This window comes from Pipistrellus hanaki, assembly GCF_964339955.1.
Source record: "Pipistrellus hanaki genome assembly, chromosome: 2".
In the NCBI taxonomy this organism is placed as follows: Eukaryota; Metazoa; Chordata; class Mammalia; order Chiroptera; family Vespertilionidae; genus Pipistrellus; species Pipistrellus hanaki.
In genome coordinates, this window is record NC_140504.1 from 174,211,330 (window position 1) to 174,237,699 (window position 26,370).

Sequence of the window (26,370 nt, forward strand, 5' to 3'; positions counted from 1 at the left end):
AAAGATAATGGGCTGAGGGATAGAGGTAGGGAACTGGGAACAGATAATAAAAATGTAAATCATTAGTGTAAGACTCAGAAAATAAATCTATTTTAAAACAATTTCTCTTTTGTAACGGGCATCTGTAATAAAGTCAAGAATAGAATGATAAAAGGCCAGAAGATGATTTAAAGTGACAAAGGAACAGCTTTATTCTGTTATTATGAAGGAAAGGTGGAAAGGAATAAGCTTGGTGACAAATGAAGATTGTGCCCTAGCTACTAGCACAGGATAATTTAAGTTTCAAATGTAGTGCCTTTTTAGCAAAACATAATTTCAGTAACTGTTGACTAAGGGAGCCTATGAACTGATATCTACTAGTTTTAGTAGTACTCTTTGAGATTTATTAAAGCCTTTCCCCTCCCAAAATTTAGGATACAGAATATAAATTCCTCTATTTGAGGTTACTGTACCTCAGCTGAGTACATATACCAAATGCTTAGTATATTCACATAAATACTGAGGCCTGAATGAAGGCCCCAAAAGATATGCATGAAAATCATCCCAACTATAGTTGTGTTGCTGGTACCGATGCAAATGACACATTCAGGCCAAGAAGTGAGATTGGACTCCAGAAGAGAGATACACTTACCAAGCCACAGTGGCTGGCCTTGGGAATTAAAGAGTAGCCTCTCACTTTCCCGCTGGCAGGCAGGAGCTATATATATATCGCTGCTAATTATTCGCTGTAGGTGGCTGTCTTGCCAATGCAATTCACGTCCCTCGATGGCTCTAGTAAACACTGTTCGTCTTGGTCTGGATAAGGAGTCTGGCAAAAGAAATTCATGCAGCAGTTTAATGATGGATTATCTGAAGCTCTAACTCTTGTGTTTTTCAGGGTGGGAGGGTGGGCATGTGGTTAGTGAGAGCAGCCACTCTGCCATCTGTCTGGGTGTTTGTTGTGTTACCTGTTTATTGGATAGCTTTTAGTGTGTCTGTGCCCTCTATGGAAAGATACTTTCCACAAAGGTCTATGGCTGCCTTTCTACTTCTTACAGAAAACTAATTTCTCCTAGGACCCAGAGCCACATGAAAGAGAGAAGGAACAATGGTGTTCAGCTGCTTAATTATGAGGATACAAACAGAAGTCAGAGGAAGAGAGAAGTAGGGAGGTAATCTTTCTGGTCAATCTATATCCTGTCTCATTTACAACATGACCCTTATCAGACTGAGGACTTCCATGAAATTCATATTAAAAGCTGAAAAAAAGAGTTAAAGCCCTGTGTATTCTGGTGTCTTTATCACACTGATAACTGCAGGCTTACAGCCTTGTTCTCCAATAAGAAAAACTGATACTAACAACAGTCTTGTTTTCTCATTAGAGTTTTACCATGGCATCTCCCTTCCAGAAAAAAGGTGCAAGGAAACCAAAACAGCAAGCAAATTAGGCTCATTTCTTAAGAGTGGTGTGTATGAAGACCAAAGGGATGTTATATGGTTATAAACTGCAGATAGAGGAGGAGTCATGGAAATGACATTTAAAAAAATATAAAAGGGTGTAAAAGATTATTTAACTGACTCTATGCCAAATTAAGGGTGGTTGAAACTATTTTGGGATAAAGAACTGAACACTGTACCGATGTTTCCAGAAATGCCCAAATGAGGTGTGCATCTACTGAGCCTGAGCAAAAATATAGGGAAGAAAAGTCAAAAGATTCAGACTGAGCATGAAATAAATGAACATTTTCATCCACTAAACTAAAGTCGTTGGAGTCTGATCATCTCTTCAGAATTTGATATATTCTACAGAGTATGGGCTCGGAGAATTAAATGAGAATAACACTGACAGTATTTACTGGAACTACTTCTCCATGTTGTTCCTCAGTAGAAGTACAATGACTCCTCTAGTGGCTGCAGTCCAAGCCCCTCTCTTGCTGAAGTGAGAATCCACTGTGGGTTTACTCATCCCACACTGGGGATCAGGCTCCCAATACGTTCTGTAATTCATTAAATTATGAGTCCTTATTACACGGAAGATTCTGTTCCAGGTACTAAGCAACCTTTACATTCAAATGGGGAGAGATAGTTAAATAAATATATATCAGATGGTTATAAATGCTGTAGAAAAAAATGAGAGTGGAGTTAGAGAGAAAGGCAAGCTGGTGTTAGGTGAGGGTAATTGTTTTATATATTATAGAATAAGGTAACATTCGAACAGAGACTTGAAGGAACTGAAGACAAGACACAACTAAGGGAAGAGCATTCCAGGCAAAAGGAAAAGCAAGTGTTGAGATCCTGAGGAGTGTTTAAGGGCTACAAAGAGGCCAGTGTACTTGGAATGGAATGAGCAAGCAGGGACATCATAGGAGATGAGATCAGAGAGATACCAGGGAGCTAGATAATGAGGGCCTTGCAGGCCTGAGTGAAAATGACTTTGGCTTTCTGAGTAAGATGAGAAGCCACTGGAGGACTTTGAGCTGTTGAAGGTATATGATGTGACTTGCATTTTAATTTTTGGGGAAATATATTTTTATTGATTTCAGAGAGAGAGAGAAAGAGAGGGGGGGGGGAGAAACATCAATGATGAGAGAGACACATCGATTGGTTGCCTTCTGCATGGGACTCGACCAGGGCCAGGGATCAAACCTGCAACTAAGGTATGTTCCCTTGACTGGAATTGAGCCTGTAACCCTTCAGTCCACAGGACAACACTCTATCCACTAAGCCAAACTGCCTAGGGCTTGACTTGCATTTTAAAAGGCTAACTGGAAGCAATATTGAGAATAGACTATAAGGTAGAAAGATAAAAGCAGGAGGCCACTGTAATTTGTGAAAAATGATGATAAGTTGGCCAGAGTAATAAGCAGGGGGAGTGATGAGAGTATATCGATTTTTTATATATATACTGAAAGTAAAGGCAATAGAATTTGCTCATGGATTAAATCTGGGATGAGAGAAAAAGGGAAAAATCAAGAATGACTCCAAAGTTTTTAAGACAGACTTGACATATATAGAGACAGGGAAGACTGCAGAAAGAGCATGTTTGGGTGGGGCTTGTGGGGTAAGAAATCCTACTGAGATGCCCATTAATATCTAAGTGGAGATACTGGAAGGTCATTGAACATACTAGCCTGGAGTTGAGAGAAAATCTCTAAGAAGGAGGCATACATTTGGAAGTTGTTAGTATATAGATGACTATTAAAACAATGTAATGAAATAAGTATCCTATATAATAAAAGGGTAACATGCAAATCGACAAATGGCAGAATAACTGTTCGTTGTGATGCACACTGACCACCACACACTGACCACGAGGGGTGGGCGGGGGCAGACGCTCAATGCAGGAGCTGCCCCCTGGTGGTCAGTGTGCTCCCACAGGGAGAGCTGCTCAGCCAAAAGCCGGGCTGATGGCTGGTGAGCGCAACAGTGGTGGTGGGAGCCTCTACCATCTCCACAGCAGCATTAAAGATGTCAGGAAGGCCGAAATCAGTTTGGCTCAGTGGACAGAGCATCGGCCTGCGGACTGAAAGGTCTCAGGTTCGATTCCGGTCAAGGGCATGTAACCTGGTTGCGGGCGCATCCCCAGTGGGCGATGTGCAAGAGGCAGCTGATCTCATCCATGTTTCTAACTCTATCCCTCTCCCTTCTTCGCTGTAAAAAATCAATAAAATATATATTTTTAAAAATTAAATTTATTGGGGTGACATGGTTGTGTGTGTGTTTTTTTTTAATTTTTATGTTTTAAATTAAATTTGTAGTGTTTTGGAAATAAGATGAAAAAGGTGTTTTAAGGAGAGAGAGATGATAGCTTAATTAGAGTGAATTTAAGGGAGAATAAGAGCAGAAGAGATAGAAAATATATATTATTTTAAAATTATTTTTCTTATATCTATTATTTATTTCTATTACCTCAGAAAAAGAGGGAGGTACCAGAGAGGCATGTGGGGTCACAAGTATTTTTTGTTTAGTTTTGGGATGATAGATAAAAACAATGTGCTTGTATATTCTCAGGAATAATCCACAAAAGTTTGTGATGCAGGAGAGCAAGGAAAGAATTCCAGAATGATGTCCTAGATAAAAGAGAAGAAATAGGGTCTCTAGAATAAGTGGAAGGCTTGGACTTACATAAAAGAACAAACAAAAACAATGGAAGAACCACAGTAGATGGACAAAGACTGAGTAATGTAATTTTGGAAATCCTCTTCTGATTGTTTCTATATTCTCAGTGAGTAGAAAGCAAGGCTTCAGCTACCACGAAGAGAGGAATAGAAAAAGTTTTAATGAAAAGATGGTGGAAAATAGTAATTTAGAAGAGTGAAACAGGGCATAGACTAGGGAAATGCAATAGATGTCTAATCTACACGCTACGGATCCACTTGAGATTAATGATCATAAACTTCAAAATTAAGACCAGTTACCATGGGTGTATTTCTCTCTACCATGTTCAGCTTTGCATGTGTGAGCACAGGGCAATTATAGAGTTAGACTAAACTAGTAACATTAGTTATCTGTTATGTGAGTGTATCAGTAGATTTATCATCTAAAATAAAAGGGATCGACCTACCTGGTTTGGGTCAGTAGATAGAGCATTGTCTTGTGGACTTAAGGGTCCAGGTTCGATTGTAGCCAAGGGCATATGCCCAGGTTTTGGGCTCAATCCCCAGTAGGGGGCATGTAGGAGGCAGCCAATCAATGATTCTCTCTCATCATTGATGTTTCTCTCTCTCTCTCTCTCTCTCTCCCCCTCTCCCTTCCTCTCTGAAATCAATAAAAATATATTTTTTAAGATAAAGGGGACTACATATAAAATTAATGTCTTATCAAAATATCCCAATAATAAAGGTTCTCAATGGGCAAAAGAGCAATCAGTTCCAACCATTAAATAGCCTGAGTCAGATAAACTAAAACTGATGCAAATGCTAATGCCTAGTGATATCAGTAGGCCATTGGGCTCAAAATGCAAAGGGTACAGTATCTCTGTACTGCAATGATGTCAAACTCAAGGCTGGTGGGCTGCATGCCTCATTTAAATAAATGAGGCATTTGGCCCACCGACCATGAGTTTGATATGCTGGCTATACTGGATTTGTCTTAAAATGAGTAAGCATCCTAATAGTAACTTGGGAGCATGACTCCTTCTAGCTACCTGCTGTATAAACATTTGAGGAAAACAGGAAAGTAAAAAAGGCAACTGTCATGACATTTTAAAAAAATATATTTTTTAATTGATTTCAGAGAGGATGGGAGAGAAAGATAGATAGAAACATCAATGATGAATGATAATCATTGATTAACTTCCTCCTGCATGCCCCCTACTGGGGATCAAGTCTGCAACTGAGCATGTGCCCTTGACTAGACTTGAACCTAGTACACAGGCCAATGCTCTATCCACTGAGCCACACTGGTTAGAGCTGTCATGACATATTTTTAAAGCTGTTTTCCATCCTTCCATTGAGGTAGGTCTTTTGAATTAAAACCAGTCCCAACTGAGGCGAGATCCATTAGTCATGAAGAATTTGAAGGGTAAAGAAGATTCATGAAGAGGGCTCTAGAAATTTATGCTGGGGGGCTCCAGAAATTTATGAACATTCTATATGTGGAAGAAGACAGCATCTCCAATGTCAAAAGCTGACCCTTACGAAAGTTTTGCATTTCAAGACAAACAAAAGGACTGGTTTTTCTTATTTAGGATGACAATTCTGATTGCCAATAGTTTTTCCAGCTACCTTTGTTCTAGGGTTTTCCCCTCGAACTTTTGGAGTTATAGGCACAAAGATCCTAAAAAGGTATCTGCTCACCTGGGTTGTGACTGGCATTCTGGGGAAGTGCATTGGTGATATTGGGCAGCTCATGCCCATAGTTCCCATCTTCCAGGGGACAGACATCCAAGTCACTCCACTTCTGCAGTTGCTGCAGCCAAGAGGATTTTTCCTCCAGTTTGCAATGTGGATTTAAAATGATGCACACCCACAAGGCCCCTGGAAAAGAAAACAACCCACATCCTTCATATCTGTTCTTCAATGTATATGCAAGCCTTACTCTTGTTCAGTTTATTCTTTTCTTCCATTTTTAGCTGGTAGGAAAAGTTTCCAAAACATCAGTGTTTTTCAATATTAAAAAATGAGATCGGCTAACATTTTCAGAACTGGCTTATTTTTCTTTCCCAAAGCCTCCTTAAAGCAGAGTGACTATCTTGATATCTGGATATGAGCCTATGATAATGAACAAGACAGATTTGGGTTTGAATTCTTAGCTTGAATCTGTAGTCCAACAAACATGTACTGAGTGCTTTCCAAGTTCAAGGCTCTGTACTGGAGAATGAGATACTGTTCCTACCTTTGAGTAGCTGTCTAGTGGTGGAGATAAATAAATAAAAAGACTGCCATTTGACTACAGTAAGTGTCAAGATAAAGATATGTTCAGGGCACAAGAGCAGCACAAAAGAAGGGCATTTACGTAGTGCAAGGACAGGGGTCAAAAGGTAGGTGCTATGCTATGAAAAGGTTTCAATTTTTGGTTAGTTGACTTTGGACTAAAATTCAAATCCCTCAACTGTAAAACTGAGATCATAAAACACCTACATTTACAGATATTGTGAGAATTACATGAGATAACATTGGCAAAGGGCCTAGCTTATTACTTGGCATATAGTAAAATTTTAGTATTTCATTTTTCCAGGGAAAATGGTTTCTTTGGACTTGGATTATAATACTGGTGATAAACTGTGATGTCTTAAAACTATCACATCCTTGCATCTTCTGTCACTGTATCAGATCATCACATATTAGAAATAACTAATGGATACTGCTTCTTTGACCATATCGCTCTTCTTTTTAAGCAAACCAACTTCTTCTCAAGGTTTGTGTGTAGCTAAGCCAGATATATTCTCAATCTCAAGTTAGCAATAAACTTGACGTAGAGTGGCTTAAGTGAAATATCCTTTGTGATAGAGCCACTACATCTATGGATGTAGCTACGTTCAGACACTATTTCAAGGCCCCTCCAAGTTAAGTAAGAATGTTTTAAAAGGTTATTTGAACTTCAAATACCAGTATTAACCGAAGAAAATGAGTATTCATTTCTATTAGCTCAATCAAATTTTTATAATCTACCATGAAAAAGATTTCCAACCTAGAATTTTATACCCAATCAAAGTATCACTCAAAAGCAAAAGTGAGAGTCCAGTCAAAATGGCAGCATAGGTAAATATGGCATCATGTCCTCCCACAACCACATCAAAATTAAAACCAAATTACAGAAAAACCATCATCAAGAACCGCTGGAATCTAGCTGAACGTAAGTCCTACAACTAAGGATATAAAGAAGCAGCCACATTGAGACAGGTAGGAAGGCTGGAGACACACAGTGGGCTAGTCCCACACCCACATGTGGTGGTTAAAAATTGGGAGGGATTATCTCAGCTGCAGAAGTCCCCCAGGAGGAATTGAGGGGTCTCAGCTCCATACCAGGACCTCCAGCTCAGGGTTCCAGTGCCAGGAAGAGAAGTATCCAAAACTTCTGGCTGTGAAGACCAGCAAGGATTGTGGTTGAGTGAGAGTGAGGGCAGCTGAAGTCCCAGATGTTCTTCTTAAAGGCCCATGTACAGACTTAACTCAGATTTACTCCCTCTGAACTTCAGTGCTGAGGCAGCAGCTTGAAAGGTTCTAGGCACATACATGGAGGAACAGAATTGTCTGGCTCAGGGCGAGAGCTGAAGGGCCAGCTTTCTCCCAGACAGAAGTGCTAGCAGAGGCCATTGTTCCTTTACTGAGCCCTCACCTCATAAACTGTCAGGTGCCATATTGGAGTCTCCACTAACACTCTTTGCCCTGCCCTTGCGTCCTTGAGACCTTGCCACAACCAACTCGCAGGGCCATCCAGGCCATTTCCACTGGCTTTCCCATGCAAACAGATTATTTTAGCTCATGAAGAGGACTTTCCCAAAAATCTCTCAAAGGTTCACAAACCCCAAATAAGCAGCACCTGGCTTGGTGTGCCCCATGCCTCTTGTTAAGTGGCCCCAAGCCTAGCACTAGTAATAGCTGACTTTGGTATGCAGCTTAGCCTAACCTGGGCACCTCTAATTCCAGTTCAAGTAGCAGCCATCTGCAGATCACTTTGTAGTTTGTGCTAGTTGACCCTGGGCAGGATGGCAGCTGATCTTGGCTAGCAGCTGATTTTGGCCGGCTTCTTCTAGAAAGCACCAGAGCCAGAACACCTAGAGGCTTGCTTCAGACCTCACTGTAGCACCACACAACCACCACCACCAGAGACACACTCAAGGGGAAGACTCATTGGGCGTAAGAGCTCTGAAGTAAGTTCTGCTCTGTGGGGTTGGCCCCTGCACAGCACCTCCTCCACTGTGGACACAGCTAGTCCTCACAGCCTATTAGCCTGGGGGTAAATCCCTCCTATTGACATGCTAACAGCAATCAAGACTCAACTACCGTGTTTCCCTGAAAATAAGACATCCTTCAAAAATAAGACCTACTTACAGGTTTCCTTCTGAGTGAAATATAAGGCATCCCTCCGAAAATAAGGCCCCCCTAGGCTAAACATGAGAGATTTGGTCCACTGATTCTGAAAGAAATGGAGTCACAAGAAATTCACCAGGAAATTCAGGAATTGGATTGTTATGATGATGTTCCAGAAGATGATGACATGATTGTCATTGAATAAATGAGTAAATTCTTGATATTGTAGGATTCACAGTTTGTCTGGTTTGTGTTGAAAACTACCGTACTACCGTACCGTATACAGGTAATAAATTTCCTTTATTTTCATTTAACAATAAATGTGTACTGTATTCTTCTTCATGGAAAAATAAGACATCCCCTGAAAATAAGACCTAGCACATCTTTGGGAGCAAAAATTAATATAAGACACTGTCTTATTTTCGGGGAAACAGGGTACAACAGGAGGGAGCACACAGCCCATGGAGAGTGTGATGGCACATTCAGAGCACACAGATCCAGTGATTGGGGAGGCTGTGCCACTGGGCCCTCCAGGACACCTACTCATAAGGCTACTCTACCAAACTGGGAGATATAGCAGCTCTACCTAAAACACAGAAACAAACACAGGGAGGCAGTCAAAATGAGGAGACAAAGAAACATGTCCCCAATGAAGGGACAGAATAAAACTCTAGAAAAAGAACTAAAAATGGAGACAAGATATAGAGGTCGAAACACTGGTTATAAGGATGCTCAATGAACTTAGGGGGAAGAGTAGAGGAACTTAGTAAGAACTTGAAGAAAAAGATAAGAAACATAAAAATGGAGACAGAAAACATAAAAAAAGAACCAGTCAGCCCTAGCTAGTTTGGCTCAGTGGATAGAGTGTCTACCTGGGACTGAAGGGTCCTTGATTCCAATCAAGAACATATACCTTGATTGCAGACTCAGAGGCAACCAATCAATGTGTCTCTCTCACATTAATGTTTCTCTCTTCTCCCCCTCCCTTCCACTCTCTAAAAAAAAGCACAGCCAAAAATAAAAACAAACCAATGGAAAAATATCCTCAGGTAAGGATTAACAAAAAGAAGAATACAATAACTGAAATGAAGAATATATTGTAGGAGATCAACAGTAGAATAAATGAAGCAGAGGACCAAAATCAGAGATTTGGACAATAAGGAAGCAAAAAACACCCAATCAGAATAGCAAAAAGAAAAAAGAGTTTTTTAAAATGAAAGTTTAAGGGAGCCTTTGGACAACCTCAAATGTACCAACATCCAACATTTGTAACATGGAGGTGCTGGGAAGCAAGGACAAAGAGCAAAAAATTGAAAACCTATGTGAAAAAATGACAGAAAACTTCCCTAACCAGGTGAAGGAAATAGATATATAAGTCCATGAAGTGCAGAGAGTCCCAAACAAGGTGAACCCAAAGAAGCCCAAATCAAGACACATTATAATTAAAATGTCAGAGATTCACCCTAGCTGGTTTGGCTCAATGGATAGAGAGTCAGCCTGTGGAATGAAAACTAGTTCTTCCCTTATCTTGTGTCTATATTATACCGTTTGCTATTTCTACTAAAATTAATGCAGGGAGAAATAGGTTCTCTCCCATAAAAAAACAAAGAAGATAAAAGAGCCTCATCATTTAGGATAAAAGAAGAAGAATGCTAAGAACAAAAATTTGAGAAAACATCAACCTTTAAGTTGTTAGCAGAGAAGGAGGAATAAGCACAAAAGAAAAAGAAAGAAGAGAGAGATGGAAGAACCCGAAAAAATTGGCGACACATGAGTCAATTAACAATGTTTAATATGACAGAATGTCAATATTAATAACAAGCATTTATTCTACATTTTAAAAAGTGCTTTCTATTTATAGTGAAGTAAAAGATTTTCACACTTAATCTTCATAAGTAAAAAGAGAATCAAAAAGAGGCCATTAAATTTAAAGGGATTCTAGAGGTCTTATCAATTCCAAAATAAATAGGACCATAGGAATGAAAAATAGGTTGGGTGAGTTGAGAGAAGCTTAAGAAGTAAAGAAACAGTATGATTTGAGTCATCAAGAAGCTCCTATTCCTAAACATTTAGATATTAAAAAGGAGATCTCTTGAGGAAGAGGCAAAGAATGATAGAAACATCAATGATGAGAGAGAATCATTAGGATAAAAGGAGAAGAATGGATCAGCTGCCTCCTGCACGCCCCACACTGGGGATCAAGCCTGCAACCTGGGCATGTGCCCTGACTGGAAATCGAACCATGACCTCCTGCTCAATGCTCAACCACTGAGCCATGCCCGGCTGGGCCAAGACATTAAGTTAAGTGCTTTATATACATTATTTCATTCAGTCCTCTAACTCTGAGAGTAAATAGGTTTTGGATTGAGTACAGAAAATAGGAAACAGAGGGAACCAAAGATGACTCTTGGATTTTCTTCTTGAGCAACTAGATACATCTTGCTGTTGTGTACTGAGATAGGGACAAGAATAGGATAAATCAGACTTTGAAGGAAAATTAAGTTCTGTGATTGTCATATTAAGTTTGAGTGTTTCTTAGAAGTGACAGGAAGCCGGACACTGAACCTCGAGCTTAGGAGAAAGGTCAGGGCTAGAGACATTAATTGGTGACTTAACTGGATGGTATTTAAAATCCTGGGACTGAATATGATCATTTAGGTAGAGAATGTAGATAGGGAAGTGGGTGCTATGGAGTACTCAATGTTTAGAAGAGTTGAAGAAAGGCAGAAGAGCCTGCAAAACAAACTGAGAGAAAGTAGCTAGGAATATAGGAGGAAATCAGGAGTGTGTGGGGTTATTGAAGTCAAGCGAAGAGTTAGTTTCCGGAAGGATAATGGCCAATTTTATTGAAAATTGCTAAGAGGTCAAAAAAGGTAACAACTGAGAAGTGACCACTGTATCTTGCAATATGAAAGTTAATGGGAAGTTTGACAAGAGCTACTTCAGTAGGGTGGCACAAATAAGTGACGGAGGCTCAACTATAGTGGGCTCAAGAGACAATGGAGGTGAGCAAGTGGAAAGAGTGATTACTGAAAAGTTTTCCAAGAATTACTGCTTTAAAGGGAAGAGAAACAGGATAATAACTGAAGGGAGATGAAAACATCAAAGGCACTTTTTTTTTTTTTTTTTTTTGAGACTGAAGATATTAGAGAAGAATTAGTGATGCCAGAAAAAGGAGATAACGGCAGGAGCAAAATTTGCCGCAGTCTTTTGCAGTAAGGGTTCATGAATCTGGAGAAGGGGCTGTGACATAAATGGGTACACTAGACAAGAAATATAAATTTAGAAGGCATTGGGGGAGCCAGATTGATACCTTCTCTCTAGAGAAGTGGGTTCCCCCGAATGTCTGGAACCATGGCTTTTCATTTACACATTTTTCCCTTTAGCAAAGCAAACACACATATCAAAGCTAAGGTCTGGTAAACAATAAAGGATTATCAGGTTAGGGCTGTGCTACATGCGGCTATTTGGCCCCTTGAGTGTGAGTATTTGTATACGTGGCGTTAGAAGTTTAAATTTAAAAAATTTGGCTCTCAAAAGAAATTTCAATCGCTGTACTATTGATATTTGGCTCTTTTGACTAATGAGTTTGCCGACCACTGGTTTAGGGGAATTGCCTTCAGCTGTTCAGCCAGCAGCAGGTAATAATATGCAGATTTTCAGCCCTGCTGAATATCGAAGTCCATCAGTGTTCTTACATTTATTATGCTAACTATGTTGGTCTTTGACTCCAGCAAAAAATTATTTTTTAAAAAATGCTATTGATTTAATTAAAATTTTTTTTTTTTTTTAATTTTAGAGAGGAAGAGAGATAGAAACATCAATGATGAGAATCATTGATTGGCTACATCTAGCACACTCCACATTGGGGATAGAGCCCACAACCCAGGCAAGTGTCCTGACCGGGAATTGAACCATGATCTCCTTCCTGGTTCATAAGTTGGCGCTCAACCATTGAGCCACGCTGGCCAGGCTTTTATTGATTAATTTTAGAAAGAGAGCAAGTGGGGGAGGTGGGGAGAAGGAAAGAGGGAAAAAGAGAAAAACATTAATTTGCTGTTTTACTTATTTATATATTTATTGGTTAATTTTTGTTTGTTAGTTAATTCTTGTATGTTCCCTGAGTGGGGATTGAATCTGCAATCCTGGTGTACTGAGATGATGCTCTAACCAACTAAGCTACCTGGCTAGGGTAGCAGGAACAAAACTCTTAAGAAAAGGAGATGGTATAGGACTCAAAATAAATAGGTAAGGACTGGCCTTTTATAGGAGCAGAGATACTTTATGTATTTTAACAGAAAAGAAAGTAAAGCATATGTGTACAGACATGGGGAGATGAGAAAAGCTCATGTCTGATAGCTTCTGGTTCATGAACTGAAATTACTGAGCCCACTCTCTAAGTTCCTACAAACCCTGCCTAAACCTTTCCCAGGTAAGCAGGTCTTGTGACCAAGAAGGAATCCCCAGAGTAGTCAGGGGAATCACAAATGCACCATTTTATAGTATCTAACCCCGTAAGGCTTCCCTTAGTGCAGTGGTTCTCAAAATGTGGTCTCTTGAATAGCAGTGCAGCATCCCCTGAGAATTTTTAGAAATGTGAAATATCAGGCCTCACTCCAACCTACTAAATACAAAACTCTGGGGATAGGCCCCATTATTTGTTTAAACAAGCACTCCAGGTGATACAGAGAAATTTGAGAACCACTCTCTTTGCAGGATGCTGAGAGTTTCTTAGAAGATTGATATAGCAATTTCTTAGATAAATAAAAATGTCAGAAGCAAGAGTTTTTCATAATGAACCTAAGTATATGACAAGAGCTTTAAAAGCACTGGGAGCCAATTCTGCTTACATCCTCTCACCTACCTTTGCCCCAAAGACCAAACTCAAGTCCACAGCACAATCCCATGATTTTCATAAAAATTACTCCAGGAGGTTTAGGCCTTAGACAAAATTGACTCTGAAGAAGGCTAATTTCAAATCTTAGGAAACATGCACTTTGCTCGGGGGAGGGGGAGGAGTATGCAACAAGATAGAATTTAGGTAGATGTTACAGAAGGATGTTTGATTTGGAGTCAGACAGATGAGGTTCCAGTATTAGAGCCACCACTTAGTGTGTGACTTTGAATGAAATAACTTTCCTGAGCTCAATCTTCTCCTCTAAAAATATGGAGATGCCAATATCTTAATCTGGAAGGGAATCTATGCCTATAATTCCTTTTTAGGGAAGAGTCCAGAAGCAGTCTCCAAATTGCCATGCATTATGTCATGTGACCCTAGTCACAACTGATTGAACCAGTAGTGGAACATTCTTGTACTTTAGAAAATGTGATTATGTTAAAGCAGAGAGTTTTCTATAATTCTTTATTTGATTCTGTATCCAGAAGTAATCTGAGCTAGCTATTTCTTTGTAATAAACACACAATTACCTCATAGTGTTATGAGAATTAAATGAAACAAAATGAGTCCAATCTTTAACATGGAGATTGGCACATAACAATAATGTAGATATTCATTATTAATGAAAGCTCCAAAGCCATTAGTGTTCAGGTGATATAAAAAGCCTCAATATCCAAACTAAGACCCTAGCCCCAAAGTAACCAAGTATAGTCTCAGAGTCATTAAACCTAATTTCCCAAGGCTTTGGCCCTAACACTATAAAACATATGCTTCAGGGGCTTCAATCCGGAAGTTACTATAATCCTAAACTGCAGTATTTCTTGTGCTATCTATAATAATAAAAGTGTAATATGCTAATTAGACTGGACAGCCAAATGTCCTTCTCGATGACCTTCTGGATAAAGCTGGGGCTATAAGGGCCAAGGCAAGCCGCTGCGGCTGCAAGGACCCAGCCCCTTGCACAGATTTTGTACTTCAAGCCTCTAGTTTTATATAAGTGGAAAGTCTGTTGTTGCTTTCTGGGGTTGGGGAAGTATTAGTACTTTTAGAATATGACATACATATCTTTTCAGTATGATTAGATGGTGAATCCAAGGTGTGGAAGATTCTGAAAACAGGGAGAGGAGTTGAGTCTTAGCACTGCAAAACGGGCATTGGAGCAAGGTAATGATAAAAAGAAATGATGACCAAAGGATATGGCCTTAATAAGAAGAATGTGCAACAGAGGCTATTCAGGAGGCAACAGTTCTAATTTGATCTGAAAGTCCCAAGGCCCTCAACGAGAACAGTGGTGATGGGAAATAAAAAGTGGAAATGGACACTAAATTGCATTATGAAAACTAGAGAATCAATGAAGTTGGTGACTGGATATAGGGAATGAAAGAAAAACAAGTGCTGCTGAAACCGGTTTGGCTCAGTGGAAGAACGTCGGTCTGCAGACTGAAACGTCCCAGGTTCGATTCCGGTCAAGGGCATGTACATTGGTTGTGGGCACATCCCTAGTGGGGGGTGTGCAGGAGGCAGCTGGTTGATGTTTCTAGCTCTCTATCCCTCTCCCTTCCTGTCTGTAAAAAATCAATAAAATATTTTTAAAAAAGAAAGAAAAATAAGTGCTCACAAGTTTGGCAGGGTAAGGAATGGTGGAGACAATGCTAGAGTCAGGAGAACCTTTTTTTGTAGGAGGCCTAAGTTCATTTCAGATTTCCCAAGCTTAAAGTGATGAGGGAATTTTTTTTCAGTGGAAAGGTCAAAGGGTAGCTGCTAATATGGGACTGAAACTCATAAATGAAAAAAAGATGAGGCTGAGATCACATAGAGGTAAACACTGAAGCCACAATATAAAAACAAATTTTAAAAGTTTTCAAGGAAGTATAGAGAAAGAAGAATAGAAGCCCAAGGCCCAACTCTTGGAAACTGCCATATGTCTATTTTAGAATGAAAAAGAACAGACCCAAAAAGGGGGAGAAAAATAAGGCTGATAACTACTTGACAGACAGGCTAGTACCATGCAACAGAAGCCAAGGGAAGAAGATTTCTCTCAGCAAAGGTTTCTATGTGGTATCATCTGAAACAGAATGGTGATGTCAGTAACAAAGCACAATGCAGTAGAAGCTACACAAGTGAGTTCAGAAAGATTCTGTAGAGCCCAAATCTTTCACCAGCTGGGCTAAAGTTCACTCAGCAAGATCTATGCAATGACTGATGGCAAGTGTTCATGAACACTGTTGTCAGGGAGCAAGCTGGTAGGATAGACACAGCACTTCTCTGGGATACAGCACTTACCTAGCTCATCCCAGAGCTGCCTGCACTTATCTGTCATGCTTGTTCCTTGCTGCCTCCAGAGTGTGAGTCGTGGGTCAGCCATAAACTGCTCAGTTATTAGTGTCAGCATCCTGGCTCCATTGGAATCTCTCATTCGCAGCATTTCTCGAACCTGACACATGAGGAAGGGTGAAGGATTGGTGACTACACATAGTAAAAAAGTGGGATAAGAAGAAAGGAGAGGAGCGGGAGGAGAAGGTGAAGTAACTAAGCACAACATCTCCAAATGCCTTTAGAAGGCCTCTTGTTCTGTAAGCAAGTTTTCTGCATGTATTAAGAAAGCCTGCTGTGCACAACTGAGATACCGCTTCACACCCACTAGTATGGCTAGGATAAAAAAGTCAGATAACAAGTATTGATGAGGATCCTCATACATGGGAATGTAAAATGATGCAGCCACTTTGGAATCAGTCTATTTAGTTCCTCAAACAAGTAAACAGAGTTATCATATGACCAGTCAATTCCATATCCTAGAGGGAAATGAAAAGGTATGTCCACATAGAAACTTGTACAAGAATATTTCTAGCAGCATTATTTATAACTAGAGGCCAGGTGCATAAAATTTGCCTAGCCTGCATTCTTTCCAATCTGGGATCGCTCTCACAATCTGGGACTGCTGGCTCTCATCCACTCCCCTGCCTGCCAACCTGATCACCGCCTAACCACTCCCCTGCCAGCCTGATTGGTGCTTAACTGCTCCCCTGCCAGACCAGTTGCCCCCAACTGATCTTCCCCTGCAGGCCTACTCCCCCCAACTGCCCTCTCCTGCAGGCCTGGTTACCACCCCCCCAACTATCCTCCCCTGCTGGCCCTGTCATCCCTAACTGCCCTCCCCTGATGGCCTGGTCTCCCCTAACTGCCCTGCCCTGCCGGCCTGGTCCCCCCCATCTGCCTCCCCCATTGGCCTGGTTGCCCCCAACCGCCCCCCGCCCCCCGACCTGGTTGCCCCATGCAGCCTGCTGTTCAGTTATTACTGTGAGGGCATTGTGACCAATTTGCATATTACTCTTTTATTAGTATAGATAGCCAAATGGTGAAAACAATCCAAATGGCCATCAATATGCAAATGGTAGACAAATGTGGAGTATCCATATGATGGAATATTATACTATCTAATGAAGAGGGAATATGCTAATTGATCATCATACCCTCATCAAGATGGTGGCGCCCACAGCCAATAAGGAGGGAATATGTTAATTGACTGCCACACCCTCAAAGATGGCAGCACCCAGTCCCCTCAGCGCCGCCATCCCAGACACCAGGGCCTCCACTTGGGTCACCTGCAAACCACCACAGGCCCCTCACCCTGGTCGACCCACACCCCAAGGGAACCCCCACCCTGATCTGGGACACCCTTCAGGGCAAACCAGCCAGCCCCCACCCATGCACCAGGCCTCTATCCTATCTAATCCTATCTAATAAAAGAATAATATGCAAATTGACCATCACTTCAACACACAAGATGGCTGCCCCAATGTGGTCAAAGATGACTGCCCCATGTAGACACAAGATGGCTGCTACAGATGGCCAGCAGGGGATGAAGTTGGGAGGGATCAGGTATGCAGGGGAGGGCAGTTGGGGGCAATCAAGCCTGCAGGGGAGGGAAGTTAGGGGTGACCAGGCCAGCAGAGGAGGGAAGTTGGGGGTGACTGGGCCTGCAGGGAAGGGCAGTTGGGGAGAACCCAGGCCTGCAGGGGTAGCAGTTAGGGGGACCAGGCCTGCAGGGGAGGGCAGTTAGTGGTGACCAAGAATGTCGGGAATGGCAGTTAGGCATCAATCAGGCTGGCCGGGGAGGTGTTAGGGGGGGATCAGGCTGGCAGGCAAAAGCGGTTAGGGGCAATCAGGAAGGCAGGCAGGTGAGCAGTTAGGAGTCAGCAGTACTGGATTGTGAGAGGGATGTCTGACTGCCTATTTAGGACTGATCCTACAGTAGGATCGGACCTAAATGGGCAGTGGGACATCCCTTGAAGGGTCCCAGATTGGAGAGGGTGCAGGCTGGGCTGAGGGACACCCCCTCCCAATGTATGAATTTCATGCATTGGGCCTCTAGTAATACATAAAAGGGTAAGGGATTGACCATCCATCTGACCAAATGACACATATGACATGCAGTGATAATCTCTCTATATAAAAGCATAAGCGGCTGTCCGATCATTCGACCAGTAGCTATAACCCGCAATGACCACCAGGGGGCAGATGCTCCGACCAGTAGCTATGATGCACAATGACCACAAGGGGGCAGATGCTCAATGCAGGAGCTGCCAAGTGACAGCAACTTTGCAGAGTGCCCTCTGACACTCTGGGACCCCTCAGGGGATGTTAGACTTCTGGTTTTGGTTTGATCCCCACAGGCCAGGCCTAGGGATTCCACCTACTGGAGGGATTCTGCTCACTCCACAGATGCCCTTTGAGCCCCAGTGCTGCCCCAGGTACAGCAGGCTGGGAAGGGTCCGCGGAAGGTTGGCTCCAGGGTGTGTCCAGCCCATCTTGCCCAGTCCTGTCCCACAGGCCACCTTCTAATTAATTTCCTTTCAATGTGCATGAACCTGTGCACCAGACCTCTAGTTTGGCCATAAAAAGGAACAAAATACTGATACATGCTATTAATGCAGATGACTGTTAAATATTATGCTAAGTGAAGGAAGCCAGTCACAAAAGACTACATATTGTATGATTCCATTCCTACTAAGGTTCAGAGTAGGGACATCTATACACAAAGTGTAGATTAGTGGTTACTTAGGGCTAGGGAAGGAGATATGCAGGATAGGGGAATGATAACTAAAGGGTATGGGGTTTCTTATTAAGGTGATAAAAATATTCTAAAGTTGATTGTGGTGATGAGTGCACATATCTGAAGAGTCTAAAAATCACTGAATTGTACACTTTAAAATGGGTGAATTTTTAAAATGTATTTTTAGTGATTTTAGAGAGGAAGGGGGAGTGATAGAGAGACAAACATCGATCACTGCTTCCTAATGTCCCCTACCTGGGATCAAGTTTGCAACCCAGGATTGTGCCCTGACCAGGATTTTAACTTTGATTTCCTGGTTCATGGAATTGACACTCAACTACTGAGCCATACCGACTGGACTAAAATTGGTGAATATTATGGTATGTGAATTTTATGGTATGTGAATTATATCTCACTAAATGTGTTTTTAAAAACAGGGCAAGAACCCCCTGGCAATGGGCAAAGAGACACCTGATTGGTGGGGTTGCTCTTATATCAATCAGGGGCAAAGCAGATGTACAGTCCTTAGTTCATTCTAACTTGATGCCTATATCAGTGGCCAGAGCTGTTTCATGCCTGAGGTACATAAATAAAATAAAGTAAAAACAGGGCAAGAAAGCCTGCTGTGAGAGTTCTCACCACCAAAAATCTCTTCAAGGCCTCATCAGACAATTTAAAAAAAAGTATTTTATTGATTTTTATAGAGAGGAAGGGAAAGGGATAGAGAGCTAGAAACATTGATGAGAGAGAAACATGGACATCCCCTACTGGGGATGTGCCCACAACCAAGGTATATGCCCTTGACTGGAACTGAACCTGGGATCCTTGAATCCACAGGCTGAGGCTCTATCCACTGAGCCAAATCAGTTAGGGCTCATTGGACAGTCTTGAGTTCAAATCTTCATTACTAAAACCCCCAGCAATGCTAATTCATTTAGAGAGTGGAGCAGAAGGAAAAGGACTACAAGGGTGAGGTAGTAGGGTTCCCTGTATGCAACCTGCCAAGTCTGCTCTGATCAACCTCTCCCAATAGTTTTCAAGCATTTGATACAGTTAAACATGCATGAAGCCTAAAGAGTGGTAAGAGAAGGTGAGGGTGGGTGGGTGAGCAGAGATTAACCAAAGAACTTGTATGCTTATAGGCATAACCTAAGGACACAGATAGTAGTGTGGTAAAGGCCTGGGGTAGTGGATGGGGGCAGGCTAGAAGGGGTGGATATGGAAAAAAGGGAACATCTCTAAAACTTTCAACAATAAAGTTTTTTTTAAGTAATAAAAAACAAAAAAAAACACACACATTTTTATATCTTACCTTGGCAAACATTGAATTGAGCTGCTTCCCAGAGCCATAGTAACAACCCTGGGAGAGGAAGAGCTTCACTTGTTCTTTCACCTGTTCTTCATCCAAATGCCAACAGTTCTCATCATCAATGCTGGCTCCAGCAGTGGGGTCAGGAGCACCTGTGAGAAATGGGAACCGTGAAATGAATTCCATGAGTTCATATGCTTCACATTTAGCAGGAGTGGAAATTGGTGAGTGTATTCAAAAACATTTGCAGATGACATAATAGCATATATAGGAAACCCTATACTTCTATAAATTTATACTCAAAGTATCTTTCATATCTTGGTTCACCTCAAGACCACCAATTAAAACACAGTTTTACCTATTTACACATCCCTTTCCCCTAGTAGCCTTTTAGGTCATTGCTCACAGTTGAATTCCAAGTTAAATCCATGGTTAAATCACCTATGGCACAGTGCTGGTAATGTGATAAGACACCCAGTGAATGTTTGTGGCATGAAAATGGAATCTTATCTCACTTTCTCAAAGACAGAGTCTCGTAATAGATTTTAAGAAACCTGCCTCCAAGTGACAATAGATTGTAAGTCAATACTATATAGGTATGGTCACACAAAGGTTACAAATTTAAGTCATGTTTAATCATTTTTCTTTTTCTTTATATTTAATCCCTGCTTAAATGAAATCCAGTTCTGCACAGCAAAGCTTTTCTGGTGCATCTTATTCCCTAGGGATCAGGAGGGTTCACACATTCATTTAGTCTACAAATACTAATTAACACATATGATCTTCCAGTTTATAGTAGGGTAGAACCTCCTTATCCATTAGGTATACACTCCAAGACCACCAGAGGATGTCTGAAACCACAGATAGTACTGAACCCGATATATATACGATATTTTTTTCTTATACATACAAACCTATGATAAAGTTTAATTTAAAAATCAGGCACAGTGAAAGGTTAGCAATAATAACTAATAATAAAATAGAATAATCATTATATAACAATATACTGTAATAAAAGTTATGTTATTGTATTGTACTCATCTTTTCACTTAAAGGAAGCACTTTACAACTTTTCTTTGGTATATCCGAATTGCCAACATCACTACTCTTGTGCTTTGGGGCCATTACTAAATAAGGGTTACTTGAACACAAGTACTGTGGTACCAGGGCAGTTGTGATAACCAGGATGGCTAATAAGTGGCTAACAGGTGGGTAATGTATACAGTACGGATATGCTGGACAAAGGCATGATTCATGTCCTGGGTAGGACACAGCAGTACAGAGTGAGATTTTATCACACTACTCAGAATTGTGTGCAAATTAAAACTTATGAATTGTTTGTTTCTGGAATTTCCACATCAATATTTCAAGACTGTGATTGACTACGAATAATTGAAACCACAGAAAATGAAGCTGCTGATAAGGGAGGACTATGATATCCATTATTTGCTACTTTTCTTCAAATGTATTATTCTAACCAGAGTTCTGATCATATCACTTCCCTGCTCAGAAGTTTTCATGATGATTCAGATTCTTACTAAATTAAGCCCAGATGCCTTAGAGTTTGGCATTCAAGGCCCTCCATGCACAGGCCCCATCTTTCATTTCTAGCACTGTCTTCCCTATACTTATGCTATGTTCCAGCTGGAAACTTAGTATTCCCAGAAGTCAACATTTCCTTATGATTTTAGTTATGCTTTTCTCTTTACTTCCCTCCTTCTCTCCCCACCCTGTTCTTTGGCTAAAAACAATGTTTCTCATTGTGAGTATTTCCTCAGCTCAGGGCCACAATGAGAAATAGAAACCATAAAATAAGTACACAGAGAGGCTAATGCTGCCAAGGTTCATGTACTGCTTAGTTCACTTGGCAAGAGGGACTCTTTTTTTTATCCCCTTTCTGAATTAGACATACATATACCTCATTGCCACCTGTCAAAGCATGTATGTGCAAATAAAAGCAGTAACACTCTTCTGAGCACTTTATTATTACTTCTCTTTAAGACCTGTTGCATTTCGTTTTACATTGAAATTTTAAATTTTCATATATTTCCAACTAAATTAAGGTTAAATGATTATAATTGCAAAAATATCCCAACCTCTAAACATAAAATAAAGCAACTAAGTAGATTTTTAGCAACAAAAAATATTGGACAATTACCATTCACTTGGTTGATTTCTGAGTTGGAGGATAGAATCTCATCTGCCAGTTTCTGCGCAGTAGGAAGAACTTCAGTGTGGTGTGCTGTGATCAAATATTGAATAAACTTTTGTAGCTGGTCCCTATTCATCTGGAAAAGGGTTTCTGAGATAGGAAGACGCAATTTGACTTGGTCTGGTTTACGGATCCTGTAGAGTGAGAGTGCTACCACATGAGCACAGTAGAATATGTCCTTGTTGCCACAGCCACATGTCACTGAAGTGATTTTGCATCGATCAAAACTGATTGCAACTTTGTAAGTCATTGCTGGTTCAGAAGTAGTGGCTGGCTCAGTCACTGTGCCACTGAGATGGAAGCCTAAGGAAACAAAAGGAAGTGTGTTTAGAAATTCTGTAGTAAGAAACTTGAAGATTTTCATCTTGCATTTTAATTAATCAATTCAGATACTATTTGCTAAGTATCTCCTATATATATGCTAGGCCCTGCCAAAGATAGGTCAATGCAACAAGGGTATTGCTTTTCAGGAACTCACAATCTAAAAGGAATAGGGGGTGTGCAGGAGGCAGCTGATCGATGTTTCTAACTCTCCCTTCCTCTCTGTAAAAAATCAATAATAATAATTTAAAAAGTACAAATTGGATGTTACAGAATAGTCATGGGGATATAAATTCACCATATGAAATATGGTCAATTAATCTATATAATAAAACCCTAATATGCAAATCAACCGAACTGCAGAACAACAGGCAGAATGAATGGTCACTATGATGCATACTGACCACCAGGGGGCAGATGCTCAATGCAGGAGCTTCCCCCTAACAGGCAGTGTGCTCCCACAGGGGGAGCACTGCTCAGCCAGAAGCTGGGTTCACAGCTGGCGAGTGCAGCAGTGGTGGTGGTGGCCTCTCCTGCCTTCACTGCAGGTGGAAGGTAAGGAGTGAAGGATTCCAGACTCGAGAGCCCTGGACAGCAAGAAGGATGTTTGACTGTGGGGTGGAGGCTAAGGAGTGATGGGTCCTGGGCTGTGAGAGGGCACAGACTGAACTGAGGGACCCCTCCCCCCCCCCCCCCACACACACACACAGTGAATGAATTTTGTGCACTGGGCCTCTAGTATTCTAATAACTATGTATAGTGTCAGATTGGTTAGAGACTTATTGGAATTGATCACTTAGTAAGTTATATAATGTCTGCCGAAACTGGTTTGGCTCAGTGGATAGAGGGTCGGCCTAAGGACAAAAGGGTCCCAGGTTCGATTCCAGTCAAGGGCATGTACCTTGGTTGAGGGCACATCCCCAGTAGGGGGTGTGCAGGAGGCAGCTGGTCGATGATTCTCTCTCATCGATGTTTCTAACTCTCTATCTCTCTCTCTCTGTAAAAAATCAATAAAATATATATATATAAAAGTTATATAATGTCTGATCACTGGGGTGTACACTTGAAACTAATATTATATGTCAACTGTAATTGAAAAATAAAAAATTATTTAACAAATAAAATCCCACAGCCTATAAACAGTTAGAATTGGGATATGAACACAGGTAGTTTGGCTCCAGAGCCTTCATTCTTAATTATTACGATATATTGAATATGACTATGCAGTTTAAACTATGTATATAAAACTTTATAAAAGTAATTAGCAAGTACAATTCTACAAAAAATGCACTAATGACAAGTCTGTAAACTCTGGTGTTTGCCTGATTTCCTGGGCAATTGTTCAAGGCAACTGAAACTGACTGCACTGTGATAATCTCGCAGTTGGAATGACGGGCTCATGAACTCATCCGTACAAGACAATGTCTCAGCATAATGAGTGAATCATCTGTTGAGAGTTCTAAAGGAAAGCACTTCTCAGTACAGCCCTCTGACACTATTCAGTCTTTTGTGTTTCTGAGTGCAAGAAAGGCTCTAGTAAAGCTTGGGCAATTAAAACCACTTTGCTCATTGCTCTTTTGATTCACCAGACCCAGGAGCAGGTGCTAATGCATGAAAATGAATATAATTTCAGCCAATGGCAGGGAAAGGAGAGCTGTGGTTTATAGAAAGAATTATTTTTCCTATAGTCGGTTTAAGAGTATATTGTGTGTGTGTGTACACACTATATATAAACTGGGTAACTCCTTTGAATGAGTATGTTTTCCTCTTGAATACATTTGGTTTTGATGATATTGTATCATGTAAATTAGACTTTCTCACTTAATTTCTGTCTCCTGGCAGGCCACAACAGTATACCAGCAGTCACTCTTTCTCTTTTCTGTCACCTAGCAAAATGGTAGCCACACAAAGGAATAAACAGTGATAGTGACATCCTCAAAATAACTACTTGCCTTTCCAGAAAGCCTATTCAAAAGCTAGATAAGTACTCCCTAAACAAGAGCACTGGAATGGCTCTGTGGACTCATACTATGATATAAAGAACCGAGGAATCAGGGTGCTTGAATTCTAATTCTGGTATACCTCAATTCCTCTTTGCCTTCGTTTCTTAATTATGAAAAAGACACAATAACACTTATATACCTATCAGAATCATGTGAAAGTAATTTGTAAAGAACACATTTCCCAGAGATATCATTCAACAGCAATCCCAACTGGCCAGGGCCAGCACCTATATCAGTTCACAGGAAGCAGATGGTGCCCACAGCACTGGGTGTGAGTGAGAGAGATTTCAGTGTGGAGTAGTATTGTTATTTGGGAATACAAATGATGCTGCCCCATTACCCTGGGAGCCACTTGGTTTGTTTGTATTAGAGAGGTCACCCTAAGCTTCTCAGAGCAGCTGAGTAAGCTGGAGGGCCTACTTCTAGTGGCCATCTGCTCCCCTCCCAGACTCCTCTAGCAAATCAAGAGGTTTTCCTTGTATTAACCTCTGGCCCTTCTCAAGCACCAGCTTCTGCAAGCAATGGTCTCCACTCTCCATCTGTGCCAGCAACCAGTTAAAGAACAATGAAGCTTCCCAAGCCCAGGCATTCACTTACAGAGATGCCCCTGCATTACCTATTTTCCAGGACTCTTTCACTTGGATCTCTATAAAGGGAGTAGGTATGTAGTTTAAAAGACAGTTATTTTTCTTTTGTTATTTTAGAAACATTTTATGTAAAAAAACAAAATGGGAAGAATTTGTCTGGGAAATTAATGAAAAAAATCTAACATGCATAAAACAATCACTTAAAAATAGCAATTTCATTTCCACCCCTCTCCCCAACTACTCTGTGAAGCATTAGGACTTAGAGAACAAGTTCTCTTGTATATTGGTGGGTAACCAAACTATTCTAGAACTGCAGATCGGATACCTGCTCCTTAGTTCACCGATTTAAACACAGATTGGGGGGAAATACCACCCTCTTTAGGCAGTTCTTTGCAGAAACAATGTGCACATATACAAGGTACACATGTTACCAAAATGGATGATATAGGCTAGTAATTACCACATGGACTATTGATTTAAACAAAGGGCAACATATAATTGTAAAATGATTTCAGAAATTACCCTATTCCATTCAGTAGCCTACATTACTGGGAGGAAAATAAAAATGGAACAATAAACTGCTTTTCAAAAGGAAGATGATACATATAGATATTTTTATCAACCATAATATTAACTGATCAAATATTTATTTTTGAGAGTCTTCAAAATAGTATTCAGAATTATTTTAAAGCATTAAAAAATTACCCAGAGAATGCATTCTGGTGCAACCACTGTGAGAAACAGTATGGAATTTCCTCAAAAAATTAAATATGGATTTACCATTTGATCCAGTGGTCCCACTTCTAGGAATATCCTAAGAAACCTGAAGCACCAATCAGAAAGAATGTATGCACCCCTATGTTCATAGCAGCACAATTTACAATGGCTAAGATCTGGAAATAGCCCAATTGCCCATCAGGAGATGAGTGGATAAAAAAAGCTGTGTTATATTTATACCATGGATAGTATGCAGCAGTAAAAAAGAAGAATCTCTTACCCTTTGAGACAGCATGGAGGCACCTGGAAAGTATCATGCTAAGTGAAATAAGTCAGTCAGAGAAAGACAAGTATTACATGATTGCACTCATATGTGGAATATAAATAAAAAAAGAAACTGATGAATAGAGTGGATCCAGAGACATGGAAGCATGGAACAGAGTGCGGAATCTCAGAGGGAAGATGGGGGAGGGTGGGTGGGAGGTAAACAACCAAAGACCTTGAATGCATATGAGTATATACATAATCCATGGACCTAGACAATAGGGTGCTGAAGGCCTGGGGCAGAGGGTGGGAGGGGGAGCTGGAGGGAGTCAATGGGGGGAAAAGGGGTATATATAATATTTTCAACAATAAAGAATGATTAATAAATAAATAAATAAATTTTAGAATCAGCCTTAAAAAATCAATGAAAAATATATCCTGGGGGGTGGGGGGGGGGGTGGGGAAGAGATATCCTCAGGTGACTCACCTCTCTCCCTCTCTCTCCTTCTCCCTCCTACTGTTTCAAAAAATCAATGGGAAACATATCATTGGAT

At 40.7% G+C, this 26,370-nt stretch overlaps 1 protein-coding gene across 3 annotated transcripts in view; it reads right to left on the minus strand.

The window, feature by feature from the left end:
* Positions 1-26,370, minus strand: part of ZSWIM5 (zinc finger SWIM-type containing 5) — a 93,048-nt gene that overhangs the window by 21,922 nt on the left and 44,756 nt on the right. For 2 of the 3 annotated variants that reach the window (XM_084874492.1, XM_084874490.1), the window contains exons 2-6: positions 21,871-22,227; positions 19,716-19,864; positions 15,634-15,784; positions 5,778-5,957; positions 632-808 (exon numbers count right to left, since the gene is read on the minus strand). In XM_084874492.1, coding sequence (XP_084730618.1) covers positions 632-808; positions 5,778-5,957; positions 15,634-15,784; positions 19,716-19,864; positions 21,871-22,174 — 961 coding nt within the window. In that variant the 5' untranslated portion in view covers positions 22,175-22,227. The remainder of the gene's footprint in view (positions 1-631; positions 809-5,777; positions 5,958-15,633; positions 15,785-19,715; positions 19,865-21,870; positions 22,228-26,370) is intronic. The other variant, XM_084874491.1, reaches the window with a different exon arrangement.